A 27,488-nucleotide genomic window follows, 5' to 3' on the forward strand; every position below is an offset into this window, starting at 1 on the left:
CACACACCCGTCACAAACCCAACGTGTGGACGGGGTCAAAACCCACCCTGCAAAGAGGTCTATCAGGAGGAAACATGCGAGCAAAATTTTCCCCACGTTAGCATCCTTCCTCCCCAAATGGTCTGTGACACTTGCCTTCAAACACTGCATAAAGAACAGGCCTTTTTTAAAGCTCAGAAGGAAGGGACCAGGAAAATCACTTACCAGATGCAGGTGGCTGGTCACCGGAGGGGCTTCCAGACCCCGGGCCTCCCCTCATCGAGCCGGGAAGCCTTACGTCGGCCCCGTCCGTGGGCTGGCCTGTCCCGTCAGCTGCTTCTTCAGGCGGGGGGCCCATGCCATAGGCGCACTGGGGCAAAGGTCCACTTTTCGGGGTAGGCGTGAGGGGTTCCCGGTCCTCCCCGGGAGGGTTTCTGCAGCCTGCGCAGCCCTCTGCAGAGCTGGGGCTGGCTGCCCAGTGGGGGCAATTGCCACCCTCCACTTCTTTTTGCAAGTACTTTTCGGGGGCTATGGGAATCCAGTCGGTCCTGCACGGGGGCTCCGTGAAATTGCAGCTTTCAGAATCCACCAAGCCCTCTGTCCCAGTGAAGCACTGGCTTAAACTGTCATTCTCCCCCACCTCCAGGGGCTCAGGGAAAGGGGGTGTGGATTTGCTGCCAGGCCGAGGGAGGAGGGACAGTGAAGAGTCTGGGGTCTGGGAGGGCCTGTCTACATATTCGTCTTCCGTGGGCATCTGCCTGAAGGGGTCCCCCTCAATCTCGCTGACCAAGGTGAGCACTCCAGCATCTTCTCCCTGTGCACAGGAACCACCCCCTGAGCACACACCGCCACAGAGGCCAATGCCGTCTGGACAGCACATATCTTCGGGAAACATCTTCTCTTCCAGAGTCAGCAGTAAGACACCTTCACAAATTTCACGCTGACTAGAGGCTTCCATATGAGTGCTGCTAAAATTGTTGCCTGAGGACTCCTGCAGATTTCAATTCAGAAGGCACAGGTATTAATGCCCACACTTACTAGAACATGTTCCTGCTAAACACAGCTGAAAATGGTTTATAGTAATTATTTCCACCGTGACAAGTACAGATGGACCACTCACTGGGTACTTTGCCTGTGTTATTTAAAATTACAGTGGGGGAGAACCCTAAAATGGAATCCAACCAGAAACGAATGAATCAAACTGCATTTCCCACAAACAGCACGTTCACACCCAAATAAGGCAAAGGGCTAACTCAACTTTAGAACACAGTGTTTTGTCCATATACGTTCAATCTAAATTAAAAAAAAACAAACAAACAAACCTGTAAACAAATAATGAATTCTAGCTAGTAGCTTTGTTTTTTGCTGTGGTACAGTTTAGTAATTGTGAAACTACTGTCTCTGTGTTCCGTCATTGAGCCAATGAGCAAATATACTGACAGTAACGGAAGCCACATTTCATCCTGTTGGGAATGGGAGAGGGGAGATTCAAATCCAGGTAAGGGAAAGACCGAACGAATCCTGTGGTGTTGGGATTGGGATTGGGATTGGGATTGGGATTGGAATTGGGAGAATCAGGATGAGCTCCCGGTTTAAAGTTTATATTCTTCATGCCTTAAAGACAATAGATTTAAGGGACAGAATCAGGTAATTGAAGACATATTAACAATTAATAGCACATGTGGATAATAGTTCGTAACACTATTACATTTCTTGATTTTGATAAAGGTTCTAAGGTTATGTAAGAGAATGTGCTTGCTCTTAGGAAATTCACCCTGAAGCATTTAAAGGTATAGGAGCGGGGCGCCTGGGTGGCGCAGTCGGTTAAGCGTCCGACTTCAGCCAGGTCACGATCTCGCGGTCCGTGAGTTCGAGCCCCGCGTCAGGCTCTGGGCCGATGGCTCGGAGCCTGGAGCCTGTTTCCGATTCTGTGTCTCCCTCTCTCTCTGCCCCTCCCCCGTTCATGCTCTGTCTCTCTCTGTCCCAAAAATAAATAAAAAATGTTGAAAAAAAAAAATTTAAAGGTATAGGAGCATGATGTCTGCCTTTTCACTCTAAAATGGACCACGAATAAAAGCACACATAGACATACACACACAGACAGACAGCCAATGATAAAGTATAAGCAATTGCTGGGTCTGAGTTTAGGGCATGTGGCAGTTTTTTGTGTGGTATTCTCACTGCTTTTCTATAATTTTGAATATATCAAAATTAAAAGTTACCAAAATAACTCTTTTCAATCACTCTGGAGTAAAGGAAAATGGCAGCTCTTTCCTACTCAGAATCTGTCCTAGGCGATCAAGACTGGCACCAGAAAACAACATAACTGATGTATGTGCACAGAGATGATGCGTGGCACGAAATGCAAAGAAAACAGCATTTAGATGAGCAGCTGTGTGGGCTTTGGCTTATCCTGTAGCGACCAATCCTGGGATTGGAGGCTCCATCCCTCCAGGCTGTACCCCTTTCCCAGCGGGCCTCGGCATTTGACTACTAACCGCCACAGTTAGATGTACTAACATGACTACATGTTAGTAGTCAACAGCCTACTGTTAAAAGTACGTTAAGGAGACACTTAAGACTTTTAAATTTACCTTATTTCCACTTAGGCGGCCGCAAGCCTCATTGACCCAGTGCCACAAATTAGCTAGAAAAACAAAGTAAGGATAAGAACTTCATATTATTATTTCCTCTAATTCAGTATTCTTGACCACTCTGTCAGCTGCGTGTATCTCTAAACACAGTCCTCTGCAAGTCTTTTCAGTGAGAGTTCCTGAGAGTGAAAACATTAAAAAAAAAAAAAGAAATCAACCAATTCAAAGACTCTTCCTACCAAAACCAGAACTTTCTGATCTCTGCAAAGCCCAAGTATCACGCACTAACGTTCTTCCAAATTCCTCTGGGCACACTCGGAGCAGCTGTTAGGACTTCAGGGGTTCTCCTTCCCTTTGCAAGTTTTCTTTGATACGAGGGAAGAGGGACAGGCGGGTGGGGCTGGGCGCTGCGGGGGGAATAAAGAAGACACTGGTCTGGGACACTGACTTTCCAGTACCCTAACTCCAATGTCTGTACAACACAGGGAAATTGCACGCCGGAGGGCTGTGGCAGGCTCCCCTGAGCTCCAGCGGGCCCCGAGTCCATAAAACCTATGAATTTATGTTCTACAAAGATAAAATTTTAGCCCACCTCCGCTGACTTTGATGGGGGGGTGGGGGTGCTGTCCATTCTCCACTAGAAGATAATCAGGTCATGATAATAGCTAATGCTCCCTATTACATGACCTTGTCCGGTCCATTTCACTTCTCTGAGTCTCAGTTTCCTCATCATGAAACGGGAGAAATATCAGCACCCGCCTTATGGTGCCGTTGTGATTTCGTGACTGCGCGTAAAATGCGTAAGCGTGCTGGCACAGGATAAATATTCAATATGTGTCAGTTACTGCAATGACCTTTGTTATTAGTTTCGAGTCTTTTCTGTATTTTTGAAATTACACAAAAATAAAGTTACTCCAAATAAAAGGAAACCTGTAGCTCTTCCCTTGGAGGGATCAATACTAGATAATCCCAAACGGTACTAAGAAAGGATACTTGTACGCATAGGGGATACTCATAATTACTAAGATGATCTCTCTCCCAGATGACTGCAAAAGCCCTCCTAACTGTATGTCTGCATCCACTCTTACTGCACCCCCAAAGTTGTTTTCCATCTACAACCAGAGGGCTGTTTTCACTGCTCTTCGCTAAGGATAAGGAGCAAACTCCAAACCTAAGCCTGCAGCACTCCATCATCTGGCCACCCCTCCCCGTCCAGTTCCATCTCACGCTGGTCCTGACTTTCTGCTCCAGTGGCACTAACCTTAACTAATGCCAACTGGCCTTCAGATCTCAGCTCCGTATCTCTTCTGGGAGACCCTTGCTGGCCCCAAGGTCAGAGGACCCCCTGTTATCTGCTCACCTACAGCTCTGTAATTTCCCTTTTTAGCACTCAGTCTCACTGTGGTGCTCGGTAACGAGCCCCCAGTGCCAGTCCCATCCCTGGTAGCCAAAAAACGTGTACCCCATGAACAGATGAAGGGAAAGCCAACAGCTCTAAACCTTCATTCGGTAATTGGTAGACCCATCGTCTTTCTCACTGAGAAGATATGGCAGTAAGAGATTATTACAGAGACAAAAACTAAAAAAAAAAAAAAAAAAAAATCAGAAATCTGTTTATCTCACATAAACTCCACAAGTGACCCTCACCATCTGAACATGCATTATTCAAATCCCTAGTTACTGGGTCGCTAGGGAAGTGGAGCATCGTTAAATAAAAATATTCAATAATGAGTAGACTCAAAGAGAACAGAACACTGCTCTCTGCTTAACATAAGCATCTTCAAACATCATCTTCCCTGTTTGAAAACTTTTGATTGCCCCGTGTTACATTAAGTAACGTGACGTTAATGGAAACAGCAAGATATGTGAGGTTTCATGAAGTCCATGCATGTGATATAGGAGAACTGATCGAACCACAGCCGAGCCGAGGTGGATATGACAAACACCCGAGCAACTGAAAATGGAAAAAGGATGGCGGGACAACAGGTGCTCCAAGAGAGGAAGATCTGACCTCGAAAGCATGAAGAAATCGCTCAAGGAATCCTTTCTTAGAAACGACACTCTTTCAGCTTTGTCGTGTAGAAGCCAAATGTGATGTGAGGCTAAAAGGCACTATCGGTTGCTGTTGCTACAAGGTAACACCCGATTATTCATTCTAAGAACAAGCACCTAAATTTTACTGAATAGAAGATAATTTATTTTCATAATTTCATTTTCATATTGCAAGGTAAGACCCCAGTCAAAACTTTATGTCTGCCATTTACTGGAACATTTGTCTCTATTTTAAGTGGGTGCATTAAAAATGTTGGTATTCTTGAGGCGCCTGGTGGCTCAGTTGGTTAAGCATCCGACTCTTGATTTTGGCTCAGGTCATGATCTCACGGTTCACGAGACTGAGCCCCACATCGGGCTCTGCGCTGATAGCACAGAACCTGCTTGGGATTCTCACTCTCTCCCTCTCTCTCTGCCCCTTCCCTGCTCGCTCTGTCTCTCTCACCCTCTCGATCTCAAAATAAATATTTTGGGTGATTCAGTTGGTTAAGTGTCTGACTTCAGTTTAGGTCATGATCTCACGGTTCCAGGGTTCGAGCCCTGTGTAGGCCTCTGTGCTGACAGCTCGGAGCCTGGAACCTGCTTCAGATTCTGTGCCTCCCTTTCTCTGCCCCTCCCCCACTCTCAACTTACCTCTCTCTCTCAACAATAAATAAATATTAAAAAATACTTTTTCAATATTTTTTTAAAACGTTGGTATTCTTGGAAAAAGGCAACTCATTCACACCTGATGATCTATCCTGCGTGAACACACAGCCTAAGAGTCATCAGTTCCTGAACCTAGAAAGGTATCTGCTTTCTTTAAGATTACTTTTCAAAAACCAGTGTAGATACAATACCTGTTACTGCTTTCCCTTTTTTCCTATAGTAAACACCAAAGATGACAGCAGCGACTAATGCCACAGATATGAAGAGAAGCAGAATAATTAAACCGGGCAAGTATATCTTGGATTCTGTATTGGAAGAAAATAAGAAAAAGGTGTTAAAGATGGTTTCATATCATTCTCTAGTTATTTTAATTGTTGTTTAAAAACAAAACCCTTTGAATCAAACCCCAGAGTGGAGGACACTGGTCTGACAGCAGAGAAGGACAGTCCCCAACTCTGATGGCAGGTGTGCAGAGAACGCTGACCTCTGGAAGGGGGAAAGTGACTTTGCTGCCAGCCTCAAACCTGGCGTCCCTCCGCAAGCCAGCCCAGGGCTGTCTTTAAACATTGCTATTTTAGCACAACTCTAATCATGCTGACCATGCCATCTAGATCCATCTTTGCTTACCAAGAACGACACCTCATTCCCTCCAGCTGGATGGCCTCCGAGGCCAAAGGAAGCCCCTTATCCTATCTCTTTCCAAAGAACAACGTGGCACCAGGGTTCTGCCGGTCGTGAGAACAGAACCATGGCCGTCCTGCGAAGTGTTTCAGGTAGGTCATCTACAACACAATGTGACACAACCATTTCTCCCATCCCTCTTGATCACTTCATTATTAGAACCTTTATATGATGGGTTCTTGGTTTACATGCCCTGGTTTCCAGGACTCCCGCCTCTCCTTTCCTTCTGTCTTGTTAAGAGTAGCTTTTGGGTTGCCTGGGTGGCTCAGTCGGTTGAGCGTCCAACTTCGGCTCAGGTCATGATCTCACGGCCCATGAGTTCAAGCTCCGCGTCGGGCTCTGTGCTGACAGCTCAGAGCCTGGAGCCTGCTTCGGATTCTGTGTCTCCCTCTCTCTCTCTGCCCCTCCCCCGTTCGTGCTCTGTCTTTCTCTCTCTCAAAAAAAAAACAAAAAAACCCCCCAAACATTTAAAAAAAATTGTAGCTTTTCATTCCCTCAGTTGTTTCCAATGTTATCTTTAAAATGGTCTTTTTTTAATGCTGCTCTGTGTTAACTCCATGTGCGGAACGCTTAGGTGTCGTCCTGTTTCCCAAAATGTCAAACCTAAACCCTTAATTAGCCCCATTAATCTGTGGCCTGGGTTCTCTTGCCTCATTACGAGGGTCTTCCTGCTGTGTGTGCCATCTCCAGTGCTGCCATATCTGGACCCACCTCTGCCCCATGTCACTCCCCTTGGTAACCAGCATCCAGCTGACAAAAGCTGTCAACTTTTCTGTCAAGCTTTGATCACTTAAGCTACTTAAAATTAACTTGATCTACAAAACGTGCCGTATATAACAATAGCGATACTCTAACTCTAGCTGGTGACCAAAATCTCCCACAGACACCCTTACTGTGATCTCCACTATCCTGCCATATTTGGGCATTTTAATTCACGTTTATAGCTCCATTTCTTTTTTCTTTTCTTTCTTTCTATTTTTGCATAGATGAATATTTTATTAGTCATCCATTCCAGCAGGAAATTTTCAAGTAAACAACATATGTCGAGTTAGAACACCGACGGAGGTGAAGGGGGACCACGGATAAGATGGGATGAAACTGAGGTGAACCCCTTCAGGCACAGCATGTACTTTGGAAGACATCTAGAAGAGCGGACGAGACTGGGCATATCTACAACCAACCCGCTCTGTTTAAACATACCATTTGGTGGCTTTGTAGACGGCAGAGAAGAACTGCAAACCACATCTGATTTATCGGTCCCATGACGTACTTCCGTCTCTCCGAGAACACTACAGCTGTGGAGGTAGAATTGGTTAAGTACTCGGTTTCATATTCTTGTTTTTTTTTTTTTTTTTTAAATTTTTTTTTCAACGTTTTTAATTTATTTTTTGGGACAGAGAGAGACAGAGCATGAACGGGGGAGGGGCAGAGAGAGAGAGGGAGACACAGAATCGGAAACAGGCCCCAGGCTCCGAGCCGTCAGCCCAGAGCCTGACGCGGGGCTCGAACTCACGGACCGCGAGATCGTGACCTGGCCGAAGTCGGACGCTTAACCGACTGCGCCATCCAGGCGCCCCCAGATTCTTGTTTTTTAAAAAACAACGCTACACAAGGCTCTACTGCACTAGATTGCTAGCTCCTTCAGGAGAAAAACGGAGGTCTTCCTGCACACGGGAATCCCCAGTGCCTGTCACACACTGTAAGGGTGGACAAATGAATGAGCAAAAGTAACCACTGCCAGGGTTCTCTAAGAACTAGTCTGAGACTGTGCTCTGGAAAAGAGCATTGGTGTCTTCAGTAAAGATGCCAAATGGTTCAGTGGCCTTGGCTGAGTGATAAACTTTTGCTGAATGCTCTTTTGAAGCTGAAAACACAAAAAATCTTTTTCAACACAAAACGTGAGTAAGCGGATTAGAAAATAAATATCTAATGAGAATTACTATATTGGGAATTTTTTAGGATTCAATACATGTATTTATATTAGTATTCAATAAAAAGCACACAATGGAAGGACCCAGGGATTCCACTATATATACATATAATTTCACTGCACACACACACACGCACGCACGCACGCATTAAGTGTGAAACAGTATATATACACGAGATGATGCACTGAGAATTATTTATTACTGTGACAGACTGGAAACTACTTAAATGGCTATCAGAAGGGAAATTATTAAATAAAATGATGGTATAGCTCTATGGTGAAACACTAGCGACCAAAAGCCACAAAGATCTAAGTCAACAAACATGGAATGAGCTCCCGTTAGCATATATTATGTGAAGAAGCCCAAGACGTGTAGAGTATGCAAACATTTACATGAACAGGAGGCTTCCATATGCGCGCGCGCGCACACACACACACACACACACACACACACACACACATCTCTGGGCAAATATACCCCCGGTGGTGTGGGGAAGCTGGGAAGCGTGGGAGCGGCGAGGGAATGATAATAAACATCATAAGTCATTCTCAAGTAAATAAGGTTAGAAAAGAGGAAAAAAGAAGCTGCAACTGGAAGTCAAAGATTCGATCCAACTGAATCTAAATAGTACAGAGCTCCTGTCACACATCAAGTTGAAGACCGTGCAGGTGGAGTTTAAAATCAAACTCAGGGCACCTGGGTGGCTCAGTTGGCTAAGCCTCACACTTCGGCTCAGGTCGTGATCTCACAGTCCATGAGTTCGAGCCCTGTGTCGGGCTCTGTGCCGACAGCTCAGAGCCTGGAGCCTGCTTCGGATTGTGTCTCCTTCTCTCTCTGCCCCTTCCCCACTCATGCTCTCTCTCTCTCTCAAAAATGAATAAATGTTAAAAAAAAAATTTTTTTTTAAATAAAATAAAATCAACAAACTCTCTTGGCTCCTCTGTTGTCACTTACTTGGTCCAAGGTTTGCATTTTTCTGTGGAAGAGAAGGCATCTGAGAAGGAGCCCACAAGGCAGGGCTCGCACACTGTGTCCTTGTTGAGCTGCACTGTCAACAAAATGGACAAAAGAACAAACAAAACAAACAGGCACACTTAGAGATCGGCCAGGCTGATGGCCCCGAGGACCCGAGATCAGGAGCCCCGCCAGTGCCTCCAGCCTCCCCACTCCCACTGTCACCGCCTACGGCCGATTGCTTTGGTTCGTCCTGGCTGTAGAGGGCCCAGCGTCCCAGAACCGCCCTTAGAAAGGTAACTGGCTCACTGTCAGGCTACTGACATCAGCGTCTGAGTTAGGGACTCATGCTTTGCTGTTCAGAGCCGCTGTCCTGGTCACGTGGGGAGCCTGCTGTCTGCCTTGTTTTAACCAGGCACCTGTCCGATCTCCCCTCTCAGCCTTTTGGGTTCATAGCAGTTTTTGTCTACAAAGGATGGCAGCCTTTTCACAGCTTTTAAGGCAAACTTCCTGTCATGACTCCTGACCAGCTAAATCTTACCAGTCCGAACACCAGAATGTTTGTAACAAAGTTTTCTCTAACAAAAACGGAAACAAAAGCAACCCTTCCCCAAAAAACCCTACGGATCCTACAGATCTCCTTCTCTTAAACTAAGAGTTGGTAGCAAATGTTTTCTAAAAAGGGCCATACAGTAAATATATTAGGCTTTGCAGGCCTTCTGATCTCTGCAATTACTTGTAGCATGAAAATACCATAGACAATATGTTAAAAAACAAACAAACAACAACAACAACAACGATATGGCTGTGTTCCAATAAAACTCTATTTACACAAACACAGTGGTGGGATGGAGTTTGGACCCCTGCCTTAATCCATGGCAGTGCAGGCAGAAATTTGGTTGTGGTTAGGAAGCCTTCTTCAGATCTCTAACATTCCTCATCAACTATGTTGTCAAAATAGGAAATATCTCCAATTTCCTAGGTCTATTATCCTTACTGTAACTGACACCTGATGACCCTTTGGTAATTCCAATAAAGAAGCACATTGGTGGAGCGCCTGGGTGGCTCAGTTGGTTAAGCATCGACTTTTGATTTTGGCTCAGATCATGATTTCAGAGTCGTAGGTTCGAGCCACGCTCAGCCTGGAGCCTACTTGGGATTCTTTCTCCCTCTCTCTCTGCTCCTCCCCCCGCTCCCCTCCCCTCCCCCAATCAACCAATCGATGAACATTGGCTACTATGTGATATCATAATCAGGCAATCAGTGCCAAAATCACAATTTACTCTTAAAGCAGTTAATTTACGCTTGAAAGCACTTCTGTGATTTATTTTCATAAATAAGGCATTAAAATAATAAATTGCACTTTCTTTGTCCAAAGTCAAATGGGAAGTACATTCTTGATTTCTGTAATTGCCTCAATAAGTAGGGTACCCCAAAGGATACAAAAATGCTGATTTGAAGGGGCACATGCATCCCAATGTTCATAGCAACACTGTCAACAATAGCCACACTAAGAAAGAGCCTGAATGTCCATCGACTGATGAATGAATAAAGAAGATGTGGTTTATATATACAGTGGAATATCACTGGGCAATCAAAAAGAATGAAATCCTGCCATTTGCAACAACGTTGTTGGAACTACAGTGTATTATGCTAAGTGAAATAAGTCAGAGAAAGACAAATATCATATGATTTCACTCAAATGTGGAATTTAAGAAACACAACAGATGAACATAGGAGAAGGGAAGGAAAAACGAGATAAAAACAGAGAAGGAGGCAAACATAAGAGACTCTTAAATCCAGAGAACAAACTGAGGGCTGATGGGGTGGGGGGGGGGGGGAGGGGGAGGATGGGTGATGGGCATTAACGAGGGCACTTATTGGAATGAGCACTAGGTGATAAATGTAAGAGATGAATCACTGGGCTCCACTCCTGCAACCATTATTACACTATATGTTAACTGACTGAAATTAAAAAAAAAAAAGTAATTATTAATAATTAATCTAATAATACCCTAATCTAGTAATTTGATTCACTTTGAAATGATATTAACAGAAGCCCAGTTAACATCTAGTTGCTCACATTAATTCAGACAGCTTTGAAAAATATTAACACACTCTAGAAGAGTAACCCTTAGAAACAAAGAGACTTCCTAAGGAGCCACAAGTCACACATGGCTTTAAAGGCATTAAATCCAAGCACTGGACTCTCACATCTACTATTTGAAACAACTGACTGCCGGAGGCATCCTATAGGTTCTCCTTTCCTCTTTCCCTGGACACAATCACACTTTCCCCAGTTTACAAAAGAAGGCAGGCTGCTTTACCCGCTCCAAATCCTGCTCTGGTGCTAAACCTCTGAGATGCCAAAACAAAACAAAACAACATAACAGATCGAAATATCGGTAATGGCAAAACGCCTGCATTCAGTGTCTGCCTTTTCTTGTCTGTTGAGGGCAAAATGTGAGTGTGACAACAGAATGGGGTATCTGGGACCAGGGTGAGTTGTTCAGAATTCAAATACACTGCAAGGTAGGGCACGAGAGAGATTTTCATTCACCCACTTCACCCCCTCCATCCTTCACCTATTTTCAGAGAATGCACCATTTCCAAAGGAATACGGCGGAGACAACGTCCATCAAAGAAAAGGCACCTTTTCTCATGCAGGTGGCAAACTTGTGGGAAGGCTCTGGGCCTTGTCTTAGAATCAAATTCAAAAGGGAGTTGGTTGTCATAGGGAGATTTTTTTTTTTTCAATTTGTTTAAAGAGATTAAAAAAAAAAATTTTTTTTACATTTATTTGTTTTTGAAGGACAGAGAGAGACAGAGCACAAGTGGGGAAGGGACAGAGAGAGAAGGAGACACAGAATCCAAAGTAGGCTCCAGGCTCCGAGCTGTCAGCACAGAACCTGACGCGGGGCTCGAACTCACAAACCGTGAGATCCTGACCTAAGCCGAAGTCAGATGCTTAACCTACTGAGCCACCCAGGTTCCCCAGATTTATTTTGATAATTAAAAAAAAAAAAAAATCAAGTCAGACTTTTTCCAAGAGAAAGCCCATCTGGTTCAGTTGATACATTTGGTAAAAAGGACGGACTGGACCAGTGTGACTGATGGACATTTTCTTCCATAGGAATTGAAATGAATAGCATCTTAATTCTTCTAATCCTGTCCAAGTCTTCTGGGTTAAAACAAGTTGCCTCTAAATGAAAGATCAACAGATATGAAGAATCATTTGTTACATCTTGAAAAAACTGCTTTGAGGTGCTTTCCAGAAGTCAGGGCAGTAAATAACTCTAAGAAATACTTTTCTGTCAAGAAGATATCTATTTCTGGGGCACCTGGGTGGCTCAGTCGGTTAAGCGTGGGCCTTCAGCTCAGGTCATGATCTCACAGTTTGTGAGTTTGAGCCCTGCGTCAGGCTCTGTGCTGACAGCTTGGAGCCTGGGGCCTGCTTTGGATTCTGCGTCTCCTCCCCACCCCCCCCCCCCCGCCCCTCCCTCCCTCTCTCTCTAAAATAAATAAACATTAAAAAATTTTTTAAAGGAGATATCTATTTCTTTACTTTTAACAAAATTGAAAACACAACTGAGTTCTTAACTGAGATATCATTAAAAATACCTTTGAGGGGCACCCTGGTGGCTCAGTCAGTTGAGCGTCTGACTTTGGCTCAGGTCATGATCTTGCTGTTGGCGAGTTCAAGCCCTACAAGGGGCTCAGTGGTGTCAGCACCGAGCCTGCTTCAGATCTTCTGTCTCCCTCTCTCTCTGCCCCTACCCTGCTTGCGTGCACATGCACTCTCTCTTAAAAATAAATAAACATTCAAAAACCTCAGACATCTTTTCATGTCACACCATTCTGAGGCCTGGACATATAACTAAGAAAGTGTTGAAAGAACGGATACTTGTCTAACAGAAGGTTTCCTTAGCCATTTAGTGATTTATGGGACCAAGTTTCTCAGCACTTGGTGGAAATAGAATGAATGTTGAATTCTGTTGCATTTTAGCAATAAATAATAGCCAACCATGAATATTAGAATAAGAAAAATTCCACTCATTAAGTTCATAAAGTTTTTACAATCATATCAAAATATATTTTTGACAATCGGATAATAACTGTAATAACAATTTAGTCCAGAAGTGTTTTTAACTCTTAGAACCTTGAGTCACGGGAAATTTTTAAAAATTACAATCTCTAATCTGTGTACATTTGTGATGTGAAAGTCTATGAAAAGGTGATTCGTAAAAGCCCTCCAAGCATAAAAATACATTAGGATAAAATTCTATGGGGAAAGTGAAACGGATACAAATCAGAGGAGGGAAAAGAACTGTGTAAAACTTCGAAGAGCGAAGGACCATTAGTGCATTTTTAAAATTGCTATGCTGTTTAGATGCCACTGAATTCCATTTTTAAAAGTGTTACTGCTGTTATAATTCCTTGGAAACTAATTCCTTAGCAACTCTTTACACTGGCAATAAAAAAATGTTAGCTGCCAACCTAAAAATATGCCAGGGGCCCATGGTTTTTCAAAAGCCTTCTAAGGGGTTGCACCAGATTTTTAAAAAGGGTCTGAGGACCCCTGCCCGCCTAAGCGGCGTTGCACCAGATTTTTAAAAAGGGTCTGCGCTACCCCTGCCCGCCTAAGCGGGGATCCCAAGGTGTCCCGGATGGAGCCTTCGGTGGAGCGCCCCGCACCCACATTTCCCTGGACGAGGTTAACCTGGCCCTGCTCAAGGGGGCCCCCAAGCTACTCCCGTGCCACCTGCTTCCTCGGAGCGGGAATGATGCAGAGACACCTCTCAGAGCCTGCTCCGGCCCCCGCGGGAGAGCCCGCCTGACGCACGAACCAAACCCCTACCCGGGTGCTGCGCGCCAAAGCCCGGGGCGCACTCGGCGTTGCGGCGACAGCAGTCACAGTCCGCGCTCCAGTGGTAGCCGGCCGTGCAGGCGCAGCGCCGCGGGGCCGTCCGGTTGCCGGGCTCCACGGCCACCAGGGCCTTGCCTGCGGGAGACAGAGACACAGCTGCTCACCTTCCACCTTAGGGCAACCCTGCAACACGGGGACATGGCACCTGCCTGGCTCCCCGCAAATGCATCACTGGGGCCTGGGTTTTCCGGAACTACCAAGCTCCCCCTTCCAGTGCTTTCACTAAAACAGCCCAGCAGGGTTCTCGTTCTCTCTCTCTCTCTCTCTCTCTCTCGTTCTCTCTCTCTCTCTCTCTCTCTAATAATTAAGAGTCTTGTGAGTTTTTTTTTTAAACGTTCATTTATTTTTGAGACAGAGAGAGAGAGGGCATGAGTGGGGGAAGGGCAGAGAGAGAGGGAGACAGGATCCCAAGCAGGCTTCCCTCTCTGAGACCATGACAGGAGCCAAAGTCCGATGCTTGCTTAACTGATTGAGCCACCCAGGCACTCCGAGTCTTGGAATTTTTTTTTAAAGGCAATTTTCATAGTAGTGACAGCACTAAGAACCGGGGAATTATGATTATTGTCTATTTTGGCTAATGCAAAATAGATTTCACAGCTGCTTAATTTTTAGTGGATTCAAATGTGATCAATAGTCTTAGCACTAATGCCAGATTGAACCTAAGAGAACAGGGATCTGGACACCGGGGATTCATCTTGGGATCCTGCAGGACCACAAGATTATTCAGAGCTGTGAAAACAGGGGTCACAGTGTAATTAGAGAAGTGTAATGCGTAATTAAAGAATGCATTACAGAAGTTGAGCCTGATGACATACTTGGAAGTTAATCTCCCCCAAACACTCGGGGCAATCTGTTTGGTACTTGTCTCTTTTCTCACAACACATTGCAAAGTGCTCCTCTTCTTAACCCAAAGCTGCCCTTTCCACTTTTTGTGGAAGAGAAGTCAGGCTTACACAAGGCCATCTCCATTTGGTGATTCATATTTGCCATTTCACCCACTCGCCAAAATTTCATTGTAACCCCCACCTCAGTACTCCTGGCACTTTTGCGGTCATTCTTGGACACATGCAGAACAGTGGAAATTTCAAGCCACTGGCCAGACGTGCATGCTCGCAGCTGAGGTCAAGCAAAGTCCCACTCTGCCTTCTTGTGCCTACTGGAATCAAGTGTCCTTTTTGTGGTCTATTTAGTGTCCCATTTTTGGCATTTCTGTGCTTTTTGTTAGTGATGCCATTGCTTAAAATGGCCCACAGTCATTGTGCAGAATGACATTTGGTATTTGGTATTTGGTATTTCCAATACATTTGGTATTTCCAGGCCCCTCAAGAAGGCTGTGATGTGTCTCATGGAGAAGATATATGTTAAGATAAACTTTGTCCAGGCATGAATTTCAGCACTGTTGGTTGTAAGTTCAATGTTAATGAATCAGAATATTTCTTAAGGTGTCTTTAAACAGAAACACACATAAAACAAGGTTAAACATGGATCAGTTAACAAAGATGTTGTGACCAGAGGCTCCCAGGAACCTAACCCTGTATTTCCCCTAGGAGCAGTGGTTCAGTATTTGCTAGTTCATTTTTTGTGATGACTTTATAGAACATTGATGTTATTCTGTGAATAACAGGAATCAACCTGCATACACATACACACACACACACACACACACACACACACACACACACACACACGATATAATACAATATTATTTGAAACAGACTTTAGGACCCTATAGGACCCCATCTCACCTGGCCTGTCCAAATAGCCTTACTTATACTGAGTACTTATAGAAGTTTGTTTTGGACAGATTGTGGGTCCTCTCAGAATTCATGTTGTAATCCTAACCCCCAGGGTGATGGTACTAAGAAGTGCAGCCTTCGGGAGGTGGTTAGGCCATGAGGTTGGAGACACATGAGTGGATTAGTGCCTCTATACAAAAGCAGACAGCTTCCTTCCTCTGTTCTCCACCATATGGAGACACGGCAAGAAAATCTTGAAATCCTGAAGAGGGCACTCACCAAGAACCCAACCATGCTGGCACCCCCATCTCCCACTTCCAGCCTCCAGAACTGGGAGAAATAAAGGTCTGTTGTTTGAACCACTCAGTCTGTGCTATTCTGTTAGAGAAGCCCAAGTTCCAGCCCTCAGGGAGGGGATGTTTCCTATTCCCATTCTTTTTAGACCCGAGCATGGAGAACCTGAGAAATCTTCCTGCCTCCCTCCTGTGTCCGCTCTGCTCCCCGGGGCCCAGGTCAGTTGTATAGCACCAAGGCCAATCTGCATAAACATGTGCCTAATGCCACAACATACATGGACAAGGATCACTTCCTTGGAAAATTCTAATTCCATGACCCACTCAAATGTGAGTGCATGTAAGCCGGTGTGGTGATGAAAAATTTTGACGTTATTTTTAAGTATCTTAACGTACCAGGTTTGGGGCTTTAATTGACTTTGGCAGCAGACAGAATGAATCTTTATTTCCAAGAGACAGCAGTGAGTCAAGGTCATTACTAAGCAGTGGGAAAGAAAACAAGACTTGATCAGATGCTTCTGCTCAGTGGAGTTTCCATGTTACCTTTTGCGGCCAAAATCTGCCAGCTGTCTCTAACACATTAGAAAATTATGACGTTTAAAAAAAATACTTCTCTCCTAATTCTGTCCACTGAAAAGAACCTATAAACAAGGATCAGTCTGGTAACAGTGAACCTCACTGGCACCCAGAGTGAGGTTGCTGAATAAGTTGTTCCTCTGGATGCAGTCAGGAATTCTTAAAGAAATGGCTGGTTTGAGGTTCGAAGTAGGAAATGTCCAAGATGAGCCTGGAGGCAAGGGGAGCTCTTAAAGTCACCTGGGGTCATAGCAAAGACTGAGTGGCCAGCGGGAGGAGGTAAGATAATCTGAGCACCCATACAACTAGTAACTGCAATAGATTAAAATACCTCAAATATGTCTAAATGGCTGCGTTCGTAATATTCATACAAATCCTTTGGAGAAGCTTGGTGATCTAGGCATTATTTTGAAAAGTGGTAAATAAAGTTACAAGCATTCATTCTGCCTTTCCTGTATATACTGTAATTCAGGGTAACAATTAGTTGAGGAGGGAAGCTTCTCCAACTGTAATGAAGAAGGAGTGACAGAGGTCACGTTTCTACAGCTCCTAATGAGAATGGATCGAGGCCATGATGGTTGACTGCCGCTCATATCACAAGAAGAGAGGTAAGCAGCTAGCTACTATATGATCCCTGCATCATGCCAACTATGAAGCAGTTTTGCAAAACAAACAAACAAACAAACAAACAAACAAAAATACCCAGCTTTTCATGAGCCTTCTAGACCTAACAATCGCTTTGCAGGAAATAGAAGAGACAGAAAAATCTGTTAAATGACACAAAGGGAATGCAACCAGCAGAAATCAGACTGTGGAAACTTCACAGGATTACAAAGATGGTTTCTGCAACAGAGAAACTAAATGGAAAAGAAAAAAAAAGGCAAAGGAACCTCTAGGTCAAGACTAAAGGGACATATTTTGATCCTGATTCCTACAATTAAACTATAATTAACATTTTTTTTGAGTCAAAATAAAAAAAAATTAGCAGTCTGATAGGGAGATCAAACTGTATAGTAAGACACTTACTTTTCAGGAAGAAAAGTAAGAACTTACGGTTCAGGAAGAAGACTTGAGAGTCAGATCTGGCTTTGAGTCCTGCTTCTCATTTGTTAACCTTAGAAAAGTCACCCAACCTCTCCTGGTCTCAATTATATTCGAACAAAAGTTTGACATGAAGGGATGCCTGGGTGGCTCAGCTGGTTAAGTGTCCAACTCTTGATTTTAACTCAGGTCACCATCCTACGGTTTGTGGGATTGAGCCCCGCGTTGGGCTCCGTGCTGAGCGTGGTGCCTGCTGGGGATTCTCTCCCTCTCTCTTAAAAAAAAAAAATGTTCTAAATGAAGAATGTTCACACAATGCTTCGGGATCTAAAGCACTTGCTTCTCGGGGTCCAAGGTCAGAGCTTCTCCCTATGCCCCCCAAAAGAGATAGCACCACCGTATCAAAAATATCACTTATTCACACTTGCCGCTGATATGCCTGACTTACCTGAGTCGCAGACTTTATGCAGTAAGCATTTGTCTTCTTCATTCCAGGTGTCTAAGTACTCGTCCGGGCCACACGGCAGGCATACGCTCTCCGAGGTAGTAGTGCATTTAGAAGACATGTACTTTCCTTAATTTAGGAGAGAAAAAAATGCACCAATTGAAAATACCCCCCCCCCAAGAAAAATAACAACAAAAATACACCAATCTATTGGACCATTTAAAGGACTGTGATCCCAGGAAGTCCCCTAACACAGTAGGATACAAGGGATGAGGCCACGTATCAGTGATGGGCTCTCAGGCATCCCAGCTGGCTAAAACAGCCTCTCCTAGGTTTGCTGTGCTCAAGGTGAGCAGCCTTTTAGCTCATCTAAGTAAAACATCATCCTTTCCACCCTACATCTCTGCTGACCAGGGAAAAGGAGGATGGTTTTCTAACAGGTAACTGTAGAACTTGAGGGGTTCCCTGGGGGCTAAACAAGAATTTCACCTTACCCCTGCCCTCCCATCTCCAAAATCCCCTCTGCTGTCAATCTGGAGACTTAACTTCTTTTGTTCTACATATACTGGGGGCTCACAGGTAACTCAGTTTGACTAAACAGTACTACACACACACACACACACACACACGCATGCACACACATGCACACACACACACACACATGCATGCATGCTCACGAAAATCACCAGCTCTTGCTCTGCACATCTGAAAAATATTTACATCTTGAATATCTAAAGGATCCTCTTGTAATGTAACCACGGTTTCTAGAACAATGAATGAGTGAGGACTCCACGGACTTGGGGCTTTACTGAGGCTGTAGAAACACTTGGCCACAATCTGGTAGAGCAACTATGGGGGAGAGGTAACCGGTCCGCCTTCTGCCCCTCAGCAGGTGCGTGGGGAGAAGGTTTAATAGGGTGTAGGCAATTTTCAGCAGCAACAATTCCAGTATGGTATTTCCACCCCCCCCAATTTTCTGTAAAATACTTTTAAAGAAGAGTTGCATTTTGTATGTTGTAAGTTTGAATCGCAAAGTGCTAAAATATGGTTTTTAAAACCATGGTTTCTCAAGAAACAGCGTTTTAGAAAACTGTGTTCCAGCATAAATTAAGTACCAGTTTCTGCAATTGCCTTTGATTTTTAAGTGATTTTATCTATTGAGAGAAAGGTTTTTGTCTTCAGGGTGACACACAGTGCTACCTGCCACTGCCATAAAAAGTCGATCCAATTTCTTTCTTTTTTTTTTTAATCTGGCAGGATAGAAGTTATTCCTTGGATTAAGAAATAAATGAGAGCTCCACCCGCTTTTGAGGGGCAAGGAAAGGTGACTCAGACACACAAACCTGGTTCACATTTATGACAGCATCGTCCAAAACGCTCATAATGCCTCTCATGGGTACATGGAGGGGTGATCTGAAAAGTCACCTGCAAAGGAAATTGACACCAGGTAGAGATTTTGCACGAGTCCTTTCTGGATACAACAAAAAGTGGATCACCAAATTCCATTTCTGACAAGCCTAAGAAGACACCATCAACAGTCCTGAAACTGCTCTTTGTGATACCGCCTCCCTGCAATGCCACTTCCCTATATTAGCACATTCCCCACTAAGAAAGTACGAAACCAGTCGGTACTGGCGTTAAAACCCATTTAAGCATTTAAAACTATTCCAGTTATGCTCATGGTAATATGATGGATTACGGTCACATGGTGGGCAGATACATGCTCAGCAACTTTGGTCATAAAACCGTAGAACATAAGGAGGCCCCTTAATATTCATATTGTCCACAAGGGATGTCAAATTTGGTCTTACAGACTTTCTCTGAGTTTTTTTTAAGCTTATTTATTTTCAGAGAGAGAGAGAGCGAGCACGCGCATGTGGGGCAGAGAGAGAGGAAGAGAGAGAGAATCCCAAGCAGGCTCCATACCATCAAGCATAGAGCCCGATGCGGGGCTTGAACTCATGAACCATGAGATCATGACCTGAGCGAAAATCAAGAGTCGGATGCCTAACCGACTGAGCCACCCAGGCAGCCCAGACTTTCTTTAAAAGATGTTTAGGGGCACCTGGGTGGCTCAGTTGGTTAAGCAACTGACTTCGGCTCAGGTCATGATCTCACAGTTCGTGGGTTCGAGCCCTGCATCGGGCTCTGTGCTGACAGCTCGGAGCCTGGAGCCTGCTTCGGATTCTCCCTCTCTCTGCCCCTCCCCCACGTGTGTTCTTCTCTGTCTCTCTCTCTCAAAAATAAAAAAAATTAAAAAACAAAAGATGTTTAATACTGCTTACCTCTTAGAATTGAAACACACGGAGAATTTTTTAAGTGGGACAACAATGTGTTACAGGAACACTGCAGGGTTGGAGCTCTGGGTCCTGCGGCCTGCTGGCTGAGAGGATCCCCCCCGCCCCCCCGCAACTGGCCGCTTAAGCTTTCTGAGCCTCTGTTTCCTTTCTGTACAATTCTAGATACAATTTCCAGATCTGCCCATCTACGTAAAACAAAACAAAAAGCCAAGTCCCCAGCAATCACTCAGAGATTCTTATCACTTTGCCACAGGAAAGCTCCTTCTGCATCAGCTTTCTCAGTGTGCAAGAAACACCACCACAGTCCTGTCGACAGGCAGGCAGGTCAGAAACAGAACGGTGTGGCACAACAGCTGGATTTGGCTCAAAAGTCACCAAAGGCTGCACGCCTGCTGGGGCTCAGGGATCCGAAGTTACAAACCCTACCCTCAAGGGGCTTATACACACCGGCGTGCGTCCCCCGCAGAGGCAGATCCTGCCTCAGCCTGAGAAGGCCAGGGAGGGTGTCCTAAGGACTCTGATAAGTGAGCTCAGTCTTAAAGGATACGTAGAGATGGGCCAGATGAGAGAAAAGGAACTGGCAGGGGGAGGTAGGGAGAGGGAGGAAGGGAGAGAACTTAGAACAGTTCTGAGGCCTAAAATGGCGCATGGGGTCAGGGTGGCGAGGGAGGCCATCAGCAGAGCGGTGGGGGACAGCAATGACTGAGCCCCGCAGAGGGCTTCATCTGCATATTAAAGAGCCTGGATGGAAGGTGTGGAAATAACAGCTTAGAAGAAGCCCAGCATTCTCAAAATAGCTCAGTTATGGAAGGAAGTTTTATGAAGAAAGCACCACAGCCAGAAGACCCGAGGCAAGCTGAGTGGGGGTGTGGGGGACGCAGCCAATGTGGCCCTCTCCGGCCTCCCGCGGGCCAGGCAGAGGGCTTCCGGGAGGGAGGGGGCAGGGAGGGCTACTTTGAGGTCGGTGAGAATGCTGAATGTGTTCCTGGGGTCACGTGTGCCAGGGAGGCTGTATCTGGACTAAGCCCAGCCAACCCTTCCCGGGGACTTGGGACACTGCAAGCTGGATGCTCCCCGCGAGCTGGTGCGGGATAGGGCTTAAGGGCCGAGCAGCGAGCCCAGTGGAAACCAGGAAGGGTGACACAGCAGAAACCATTCCTCCATTCCGTTCTGTTCCCCCGGAGGCAGCCCTGGTCTGCGACTGGCAAGGCAACAGATGCACGTGGAAGACGAACAGGAGAGAACCGGCAAAGCTGAATGTGGTCAATGCAAATTCTCCCAACTAGGACTCATCTGAGCCTGATGATATGCGAACACTCCTGCCTTACTGATGACAAAGGCAAACAAGAGAAACATGTGGTCGGGCCTCATTTCAGATAGTAAAGGTTATCAATTGTTCCTGACCCAGACGAAAGCTGCAGCAGTCTCTGGAAGATAAGCATAGGCTTTATGTTACCCACAGAGAGGTTCTTTTTAGGGGAATTTGGTAAAAGGTCTACCCCTGAAGCAGCTGCTTAGCACACTGTCAGGCTGTGTCCTGGGTTCCAAAGCCTGGTTCCTGTTGAGCACCAGCTGACGTGAACATGTGGACAATTTGTCTGCCCATCCAGGAGTGTGGCTGTGACTCACTCCGCCCATCCATTTTCGAGCCCAGGGATTTCACACCTTCTGGCAAAAAGGGCCAAGTCACTGATTCCAGAGGTGACCAGATGTCCCAGCTCCTCAACAGACAATTCCTTCGAATTCATTTCTCTCTCCTAAGCTGACTGTGACTTTACACCCGAACGTGGCTTCTTTTTTAAAAATCAATATATAACTCACATAAAACTCACCCCTTGAGAGGGTACAGTTCAGCGGGTTTTAGTATATTCACAAAGCGGTGCAACCACCATGGCCATATAATTCTAGAACATTTTCATCACCCCCAAACCGACATATCTACTTGACAGAGCTATAGGATTACAGATCTTTTAAGCAGCGGCAGCAGCAATTTTGCTACGGGAAGATTTGCCATGGTGAGGCAGACAATTAGGGCATTAATCTAATTCGAGGCACAGCGTACAACGCTATTTGGCTCTTTAGGCACGTTATATGCTTTGCAGGATGCCTTCAAACCTTCAAAATGGAATATATATACAACCTAAAAGGCTACCTATACGCACACGTAAGGAAATACGGTTTGCGGGTAAATAAAAAGAATCTGGAAAATTTTCTTTAGGGTGCCTGCACACTCAGGAGAAGGCAAGCCATGCCTTTGTCCTTTTTGCTCCTCCATCCTGGCTGTCTCTGCCAACCTTCTTTGCCTCCACTTGCAGAGACGCAGCTGTAGGACGAACCCTCTTGCTACAGGCCTGAGCGGCTCCCTGACCTCACACGCAGCATGCGGAGCCGGCCGTGTGTTGGCCTCGCTCGGATCCCGTGCTCCACTCCCAGGACGGGTTCCAGGGCTGTTCTCCCGGCTGCAGTACCTGGGTTGGTAACTATTAGGAAATCCACTGGCCTGTCTTGCTTCTGCTGGTCCCCTGGGGACCTGTCTCACGATGCTGCAGGCCAGGCTCGCTCCACCTGCCTGTGCCCCCAGCTTCCAAGTCCCTGAGTCCTGCCTGCCTAGCTTGGTCTCCAGTTAGCCTGCGCCCCCTCTCCTTGGTGCCCGGAGCTCTCTTATGCCAGTCTCCTCCTGCCTGCATGTCTTGCCAAGTACGTCCTTTGAAAGCCATTTTTTGGTGTGAATGCATGGATGCCCCCCAGTCTCTCTTAGTCCGATCCCTCCTTTCGCCTAAGGATTGTAGGTGTGGGTTTTGTTTGTTTTTTTTTAATCTATTTTTGAGAGAGAGAGAGAGAGAGAGAGAGAGAGAGAGAGAGAGAGAGAATCCCCACGCAGGCTCTGTGCTGACACGGGGCTCGATCCCACAAACCAGGAGATCATGACCTGAGCTGAAATCAAGATCAGATGCGCAACCAACAGAGCCACCCAGGCACCCCCTTCCTACAGATCATAGCTCTCAGGCTGGGGTGAGCGCCCAGGCTCCTGGAGCCCCTGCTGGTCCTTAGGCCTTCCCTTCCAGCTGCTCAGAATTTGCGCCTAACTCCATCCTGCAAGGCCAAGCTCTCGGTGGTTGTGAGGTGGCTATTATTATTAGTAGCGATCCTAGTAAGGCAGGAATTTGATAAAAAGCCATTCCCGCTCAAATGTTACAAAAGCACACTTTTGTGTGGGGAGTAGGGGAAGTAGGGGGAGTAGGGGAAGTTAGCAGAAGGGGTGATGTGTTAACCCTGCAGTCTCCTTTCTTTGCTCAAGATGTAACAGCAAAAGGCCGTCGGCAACTGCATCGAGACACAAACGACCTGTTAGTTATCTAGATCTTTTTGTTCCAGAACTCCTTTATGATTGGCTTGTTTCCTGCTGAAACAATAGAGCTTTTGAGCCATAGTTGTTTTCATGAAACAAAGCAGCACCACTTTTTGACTTTCCAGTTATTAAGTAAAGAATACAGTGACATGATACAAAATTCAAAAGTAACCACAGGCTTTGGGGGAAGTCTCCCTGTCACTTCTCCCGGCAGGTGCCAGCACCGCCCATCCCCTGCTGCATCCCCCTTGCAGGTGTGAAGGGAGAACTGACCTGTGATCCACTGGGGACACTCATCCACAGAACAGGTGCCCTGGAGGCCAGCTTGGGGTCAGGCCTGTCAGCAGCATTTGTGTTTTGGGGAATACGATGGTACTTACAAGTCTTATTTAAAAAAAAGAAAAAAAAAGCCATGTATCGGCAGGGTTCTACTACAGTTCTTTTTAAAAATATATATTTTTAAATGTTTATTTATTTTTGAGAGACAGAGCATGAGCAGGGGAGGAGCAGAGAGAAGCAGACACAGGAGCCGAAGCACCAGGAACCGCGACCCCATGAGCTGAGCCGAAGTCGGACGCTTAACCCGCTGAGCCATCCAGGAGCCCCTCTACTATAGCTCTTATTAAACTACAAAAATGATGTTTGACCCACAGGTTTATATCAACTAGCCTTTGTTTTCTAAAAGACTCTCCCCAGATTGATAAGGAACACTGGAGTCTGTTTATAGCAAATATGCTTTGCCAACCCCCCCACCCACATAGATTCCTTGGAAAGCCCTAGAAAGAGGAGTTAAAATGGCGAGATGATACATTTAACTTACTGGCCTTCTGTTGCTTTACTCTCTTGTATGTTTTGTGTCGTGTGTATATTTTTTTCTCAGGGCACACAGGCTGCTTATTTTAACAGATGACGAACTCGCCCGGAATAAGCGTGTCCACAGCCGGAGCAAGGCTTTGTGAGGCACGAGGAAGATAATAAATTGTACATCAAGTTTCTCTTTATAAAGCTGCATGGATTTATCTCCCAATGCAAAGCCACGTTGGATCTAATTCTGAAAAACCCTAAGCTGAGGAAAGATAACATCTTTGCCAGTGGAGCTACAGAGACCGGTGGGTCTATATTTAGATCCCGTAGGGAAGGTTGACTTAAATATTTATTTTTTGTGCTGTTAAGCAACCCAATTGTAGTGAAAGTCATTATGGATACTAAAATTACTTGCTGGCTCTGCTGAAAATTCATACTGACATATAACAAAGCAGAAAGAAGCTTGGCCCCTTCTGTCAAATCAAGAGGAAAAGAACCCAACCCAGAAAAACAAACGAGGGATTTTCCATAGATTTTATTTTATAAAATATCATCCGTGACTATATTTGAGAAATTTGGTTATAATTTAAGTCAAGATAGTATCAAATTTCTGACTGTTACAGTCGAATTGAAAGATGTGGTTTGTGTTAAGAGAGAAACTATGAAATGTGAAAATTACACCTCACTTAATAGTCCTGCTGTCCTTGAGAAACAATATCCTAAAAGAAAGTCACTACTGAAATTGCTCCTACTCAGAATAGAATACAAAGAGATTGCTAGTCACCTGTGTCCCCCAGAACTAGGACTGTCTCACTCCAGGAACCTGTCTCTGAAGCCTTTGTTTCAAGAAACAAATGAACAACAAACAAAAGATGAGGCTCAACGGATCAGGGATCAGGGCGAGCCAGCAAATTCTGCTGAGGGTCTTTTTTTTTCTGGGCTGGCTGAGAACCGCAGGCCGGAGAGATCTCAAGTGTCTCCCCTCACGGACACCCCAGTTAGTGTGTCAAAACCCCTTCAAATCGAGATGTTCTGGGGGACCTTTTCAGCTTTGCTCCTTTCTTAGCTCCTCTCCTCCAGGAGCTTCCAGATGCCGGTCTCTACTTCAGTCTTGAGTCATGTCTAGTGATAAAAAGAAAGCATCCTGCCCTCACGCTTCTTGGTTGCAAGTTCATAACTAGAAGTGGAAATGTCATAGGACTCATTGGTAGCTCAGACGTCTGATAAGATAGGTCTCTACGGTAAAAAAGAAAAATGAACGACCAACTCAAATAAAGCCTGACATGCCAGCATGCAGGAATTTAGCAGGACAGAGGGAGGGGCCAGGCGAACTCGGAAAGAGGTGAAGCAGGAGGAAGGACCTGGCCAGGCGGCATGGTGGTTAGGGCAGTGGACTTCAGGGCAGGATTTTTCTCCCCAGTCCTCCAAATTCAGCTTCCAGTTTGGCTGGGATAGACGAATGCCTGACGTCGCTTTAGTAAAACCGTCTCCATTTCTACAACTGGAGGACAAGGGAGAGGGCAATTCTAAGGCCTCAGTCTTCTCACCTGTAAGATGGGGCTAATAATTGCATTCCTCCCCCTGCAGTGAGGAGCAGATGTGACCATTCACGTAAGTCAGGTAGTCCTGGCAAGCAGCAATACTCATAAAAATTGAGACTCTGCTTCCTCACTGTGAAGCTAGAAGACCTCTCTAGCAAGCTGTGGGGGAATGAAGCGAGGGAACTGCATTATTCACTCAGCACAGTGGTGGACCCCTGGCCAGCGGTCAATGGTGGGGGGCAAATGCTCGTGCGCACACGATTAGTGAGCGTACATTACTTACATCAGATCGTTCCCCGAGGGGGTAAAGGAAACACTGTCACTGGAAAGGGGGAAAAGGATGGCAAAGAAAGAGTGGGGACCTGCAGTAAAGTTCTGGGGTCCTGAGTGCACCTTCCCTGTTCACTTGTAACCTAGCTCTGGCCAGCTAGGGGCCAACCTAGCTCTGGGGATTGGGGGCGGGGTGGAGGGAGGAGTGTTTTTCATCAAAGAGGTTTATTTTTTTTAAAGCATGTGTGATTTCACATAAAGAAGTGCTTTTCTCATGGGATTGAAATCGTGACAAACGGTCAGAGTCATTTCAGTGGTTTTCTGTCTGGGGGTTCAGTCCGTGACATAAGCCACTCTTGGGTGAGGGCAGAGACAGTTTACTCAGGGCGTCTGCTGATAAAGCGGCTGCTAGATCGTATCTGCCAGTGACTGTTGTTAACTAGGACATAACTGAGTTCTGACCAAATGCCCTTTTAGACATTTTCATTGTAAATAAACCTGATAGAAATTCAAGCCTACAGGTGTGCAGAGTAATAGACTCCTTTTTCTTTTGTTCAAACCAAAGTTTCACATTTCATACTTCAGAACATGACACAGGCACCTATAAAGATCGCATGTTGTAAAAGCACACAGAGAACAAAGGGACAGCTTTTGGAGAATCCCCCATGCACCCAAGAGATCACCTAGCATACTCCCCTCGCTGGGGAGACCCCGAGCTATGGCACACACCAAGGACTTGGAGACACCGTTAAATCAGCCAGGTATGTGGCCCAAGTCCTAATGCAAGTAGATTCAGAGAATCAGAGGGTTTAAACAGAAAACACCCTGAGTGTTTAAAATATAATCCACTGGGGCACCTGGGTGGCTCAGTTGGTTAAGCGTCCGACTCTTGGTTTCGGCTCTGGTCGTGATCTCATGGTTCGTGGGTTTGAGCCCTACGTTGGGTTCTGCACTGACAGCACAGAAACTGCCTGGGATTCTCTCTCTGCCCCTGCCCCTCCCTGCTCTTGCTCTCAAAATAAACAAGCTTAAAAAAATAAAATATAATTCATTTCACAGATGTATATCTTACACACAGCTCTTGAAGAAAAAAAAGATCTGTTACGGTGCCTGGGTGGCTCAGTCGGCTAAGCATCTGACTTTTGATCTCGGCTCAGGTCACTACGTCTAGGTTCGTGGGTTTGAGCCCCGCAGCAGGTTCTGCGCTCTTAGCACAGAACCTGCTTGGGATTCTCTCTTTCCTTCTCTCTCTGCAATCAATCAATCAATCAATCAATCAATTCTCTCCCTCCGCCCTCAATAAATGATTTCTCTCTCTCCTTCTCTCTCTGCCCCTCCCCCGCTTGCATATACTCTCTCTTTCTCAA

At 45.6% G+C, this 27,488-nt stretch overlaps 1 protein-coding gene across 4 annotated transcripts in view; it reads right to left on the reverse strand.

The window, feature by feature from the left end:
- TNFRSF11A (TNF receptor superfamily member 11a) overlaps positions 1-27,488 on the reverse strand; it is a 57,024-nt gene that overhangs the window by 14,138 nt on the left and 15,398 nt on the right. For 2 of the 4 annotated variants that reach the window (XM_058691905.1, XM_058691906.1), the window contains exons 2-9: positions 19,201-19,282; positions 17,861-17,986; positions 13,698-13,841; positions 8,840-8,933; positions 7,155-7,249; positions 5,465-5,578; positions 2,574-2,626; positions 205-970 (exon numbers count right to left, since the gene is read on the reverse strand). In XM_058691905.1, coding sequence (XP_058547888.1) covers positions 205-970; positions 2,574-2,626; positions 5,465-5,578; positions 7,155-7,249; positions 8,840-8,933; positions 13,698-13,841; positions 17,861-17,986; positions 19,201-19,282 — 1,474 coding nt within the window. Of the gene's footprint in view, positions 1-204; positions 971-2,573; positions 2,627-5,464; positions 5,579-7,154; positions 7,250-8,839; positions 8,934-13,697; positions 13,842-17,860; positions 17,987-19,200; positions 19,283-27,488 lie in introns of those variants that run through there. The other 2 variants (XM_058691907.1, XM_058691908.1) reach the window with 2 other exon arrangements.

Source organism: Neofelis nebulosa, chromosome 11 (assembly GCF_028018385.1).
Source record: "Neofelis nebulosa isolate mNeoNeb1 chromosome 11, mNeoNeb1.pri, whole genome shotgun sequence".
NCBI lineage: Eukaryota > Metazoa > Chordata > Mammalia > Carnivora > Felidae > Neofelis > Neofelis nebulosa.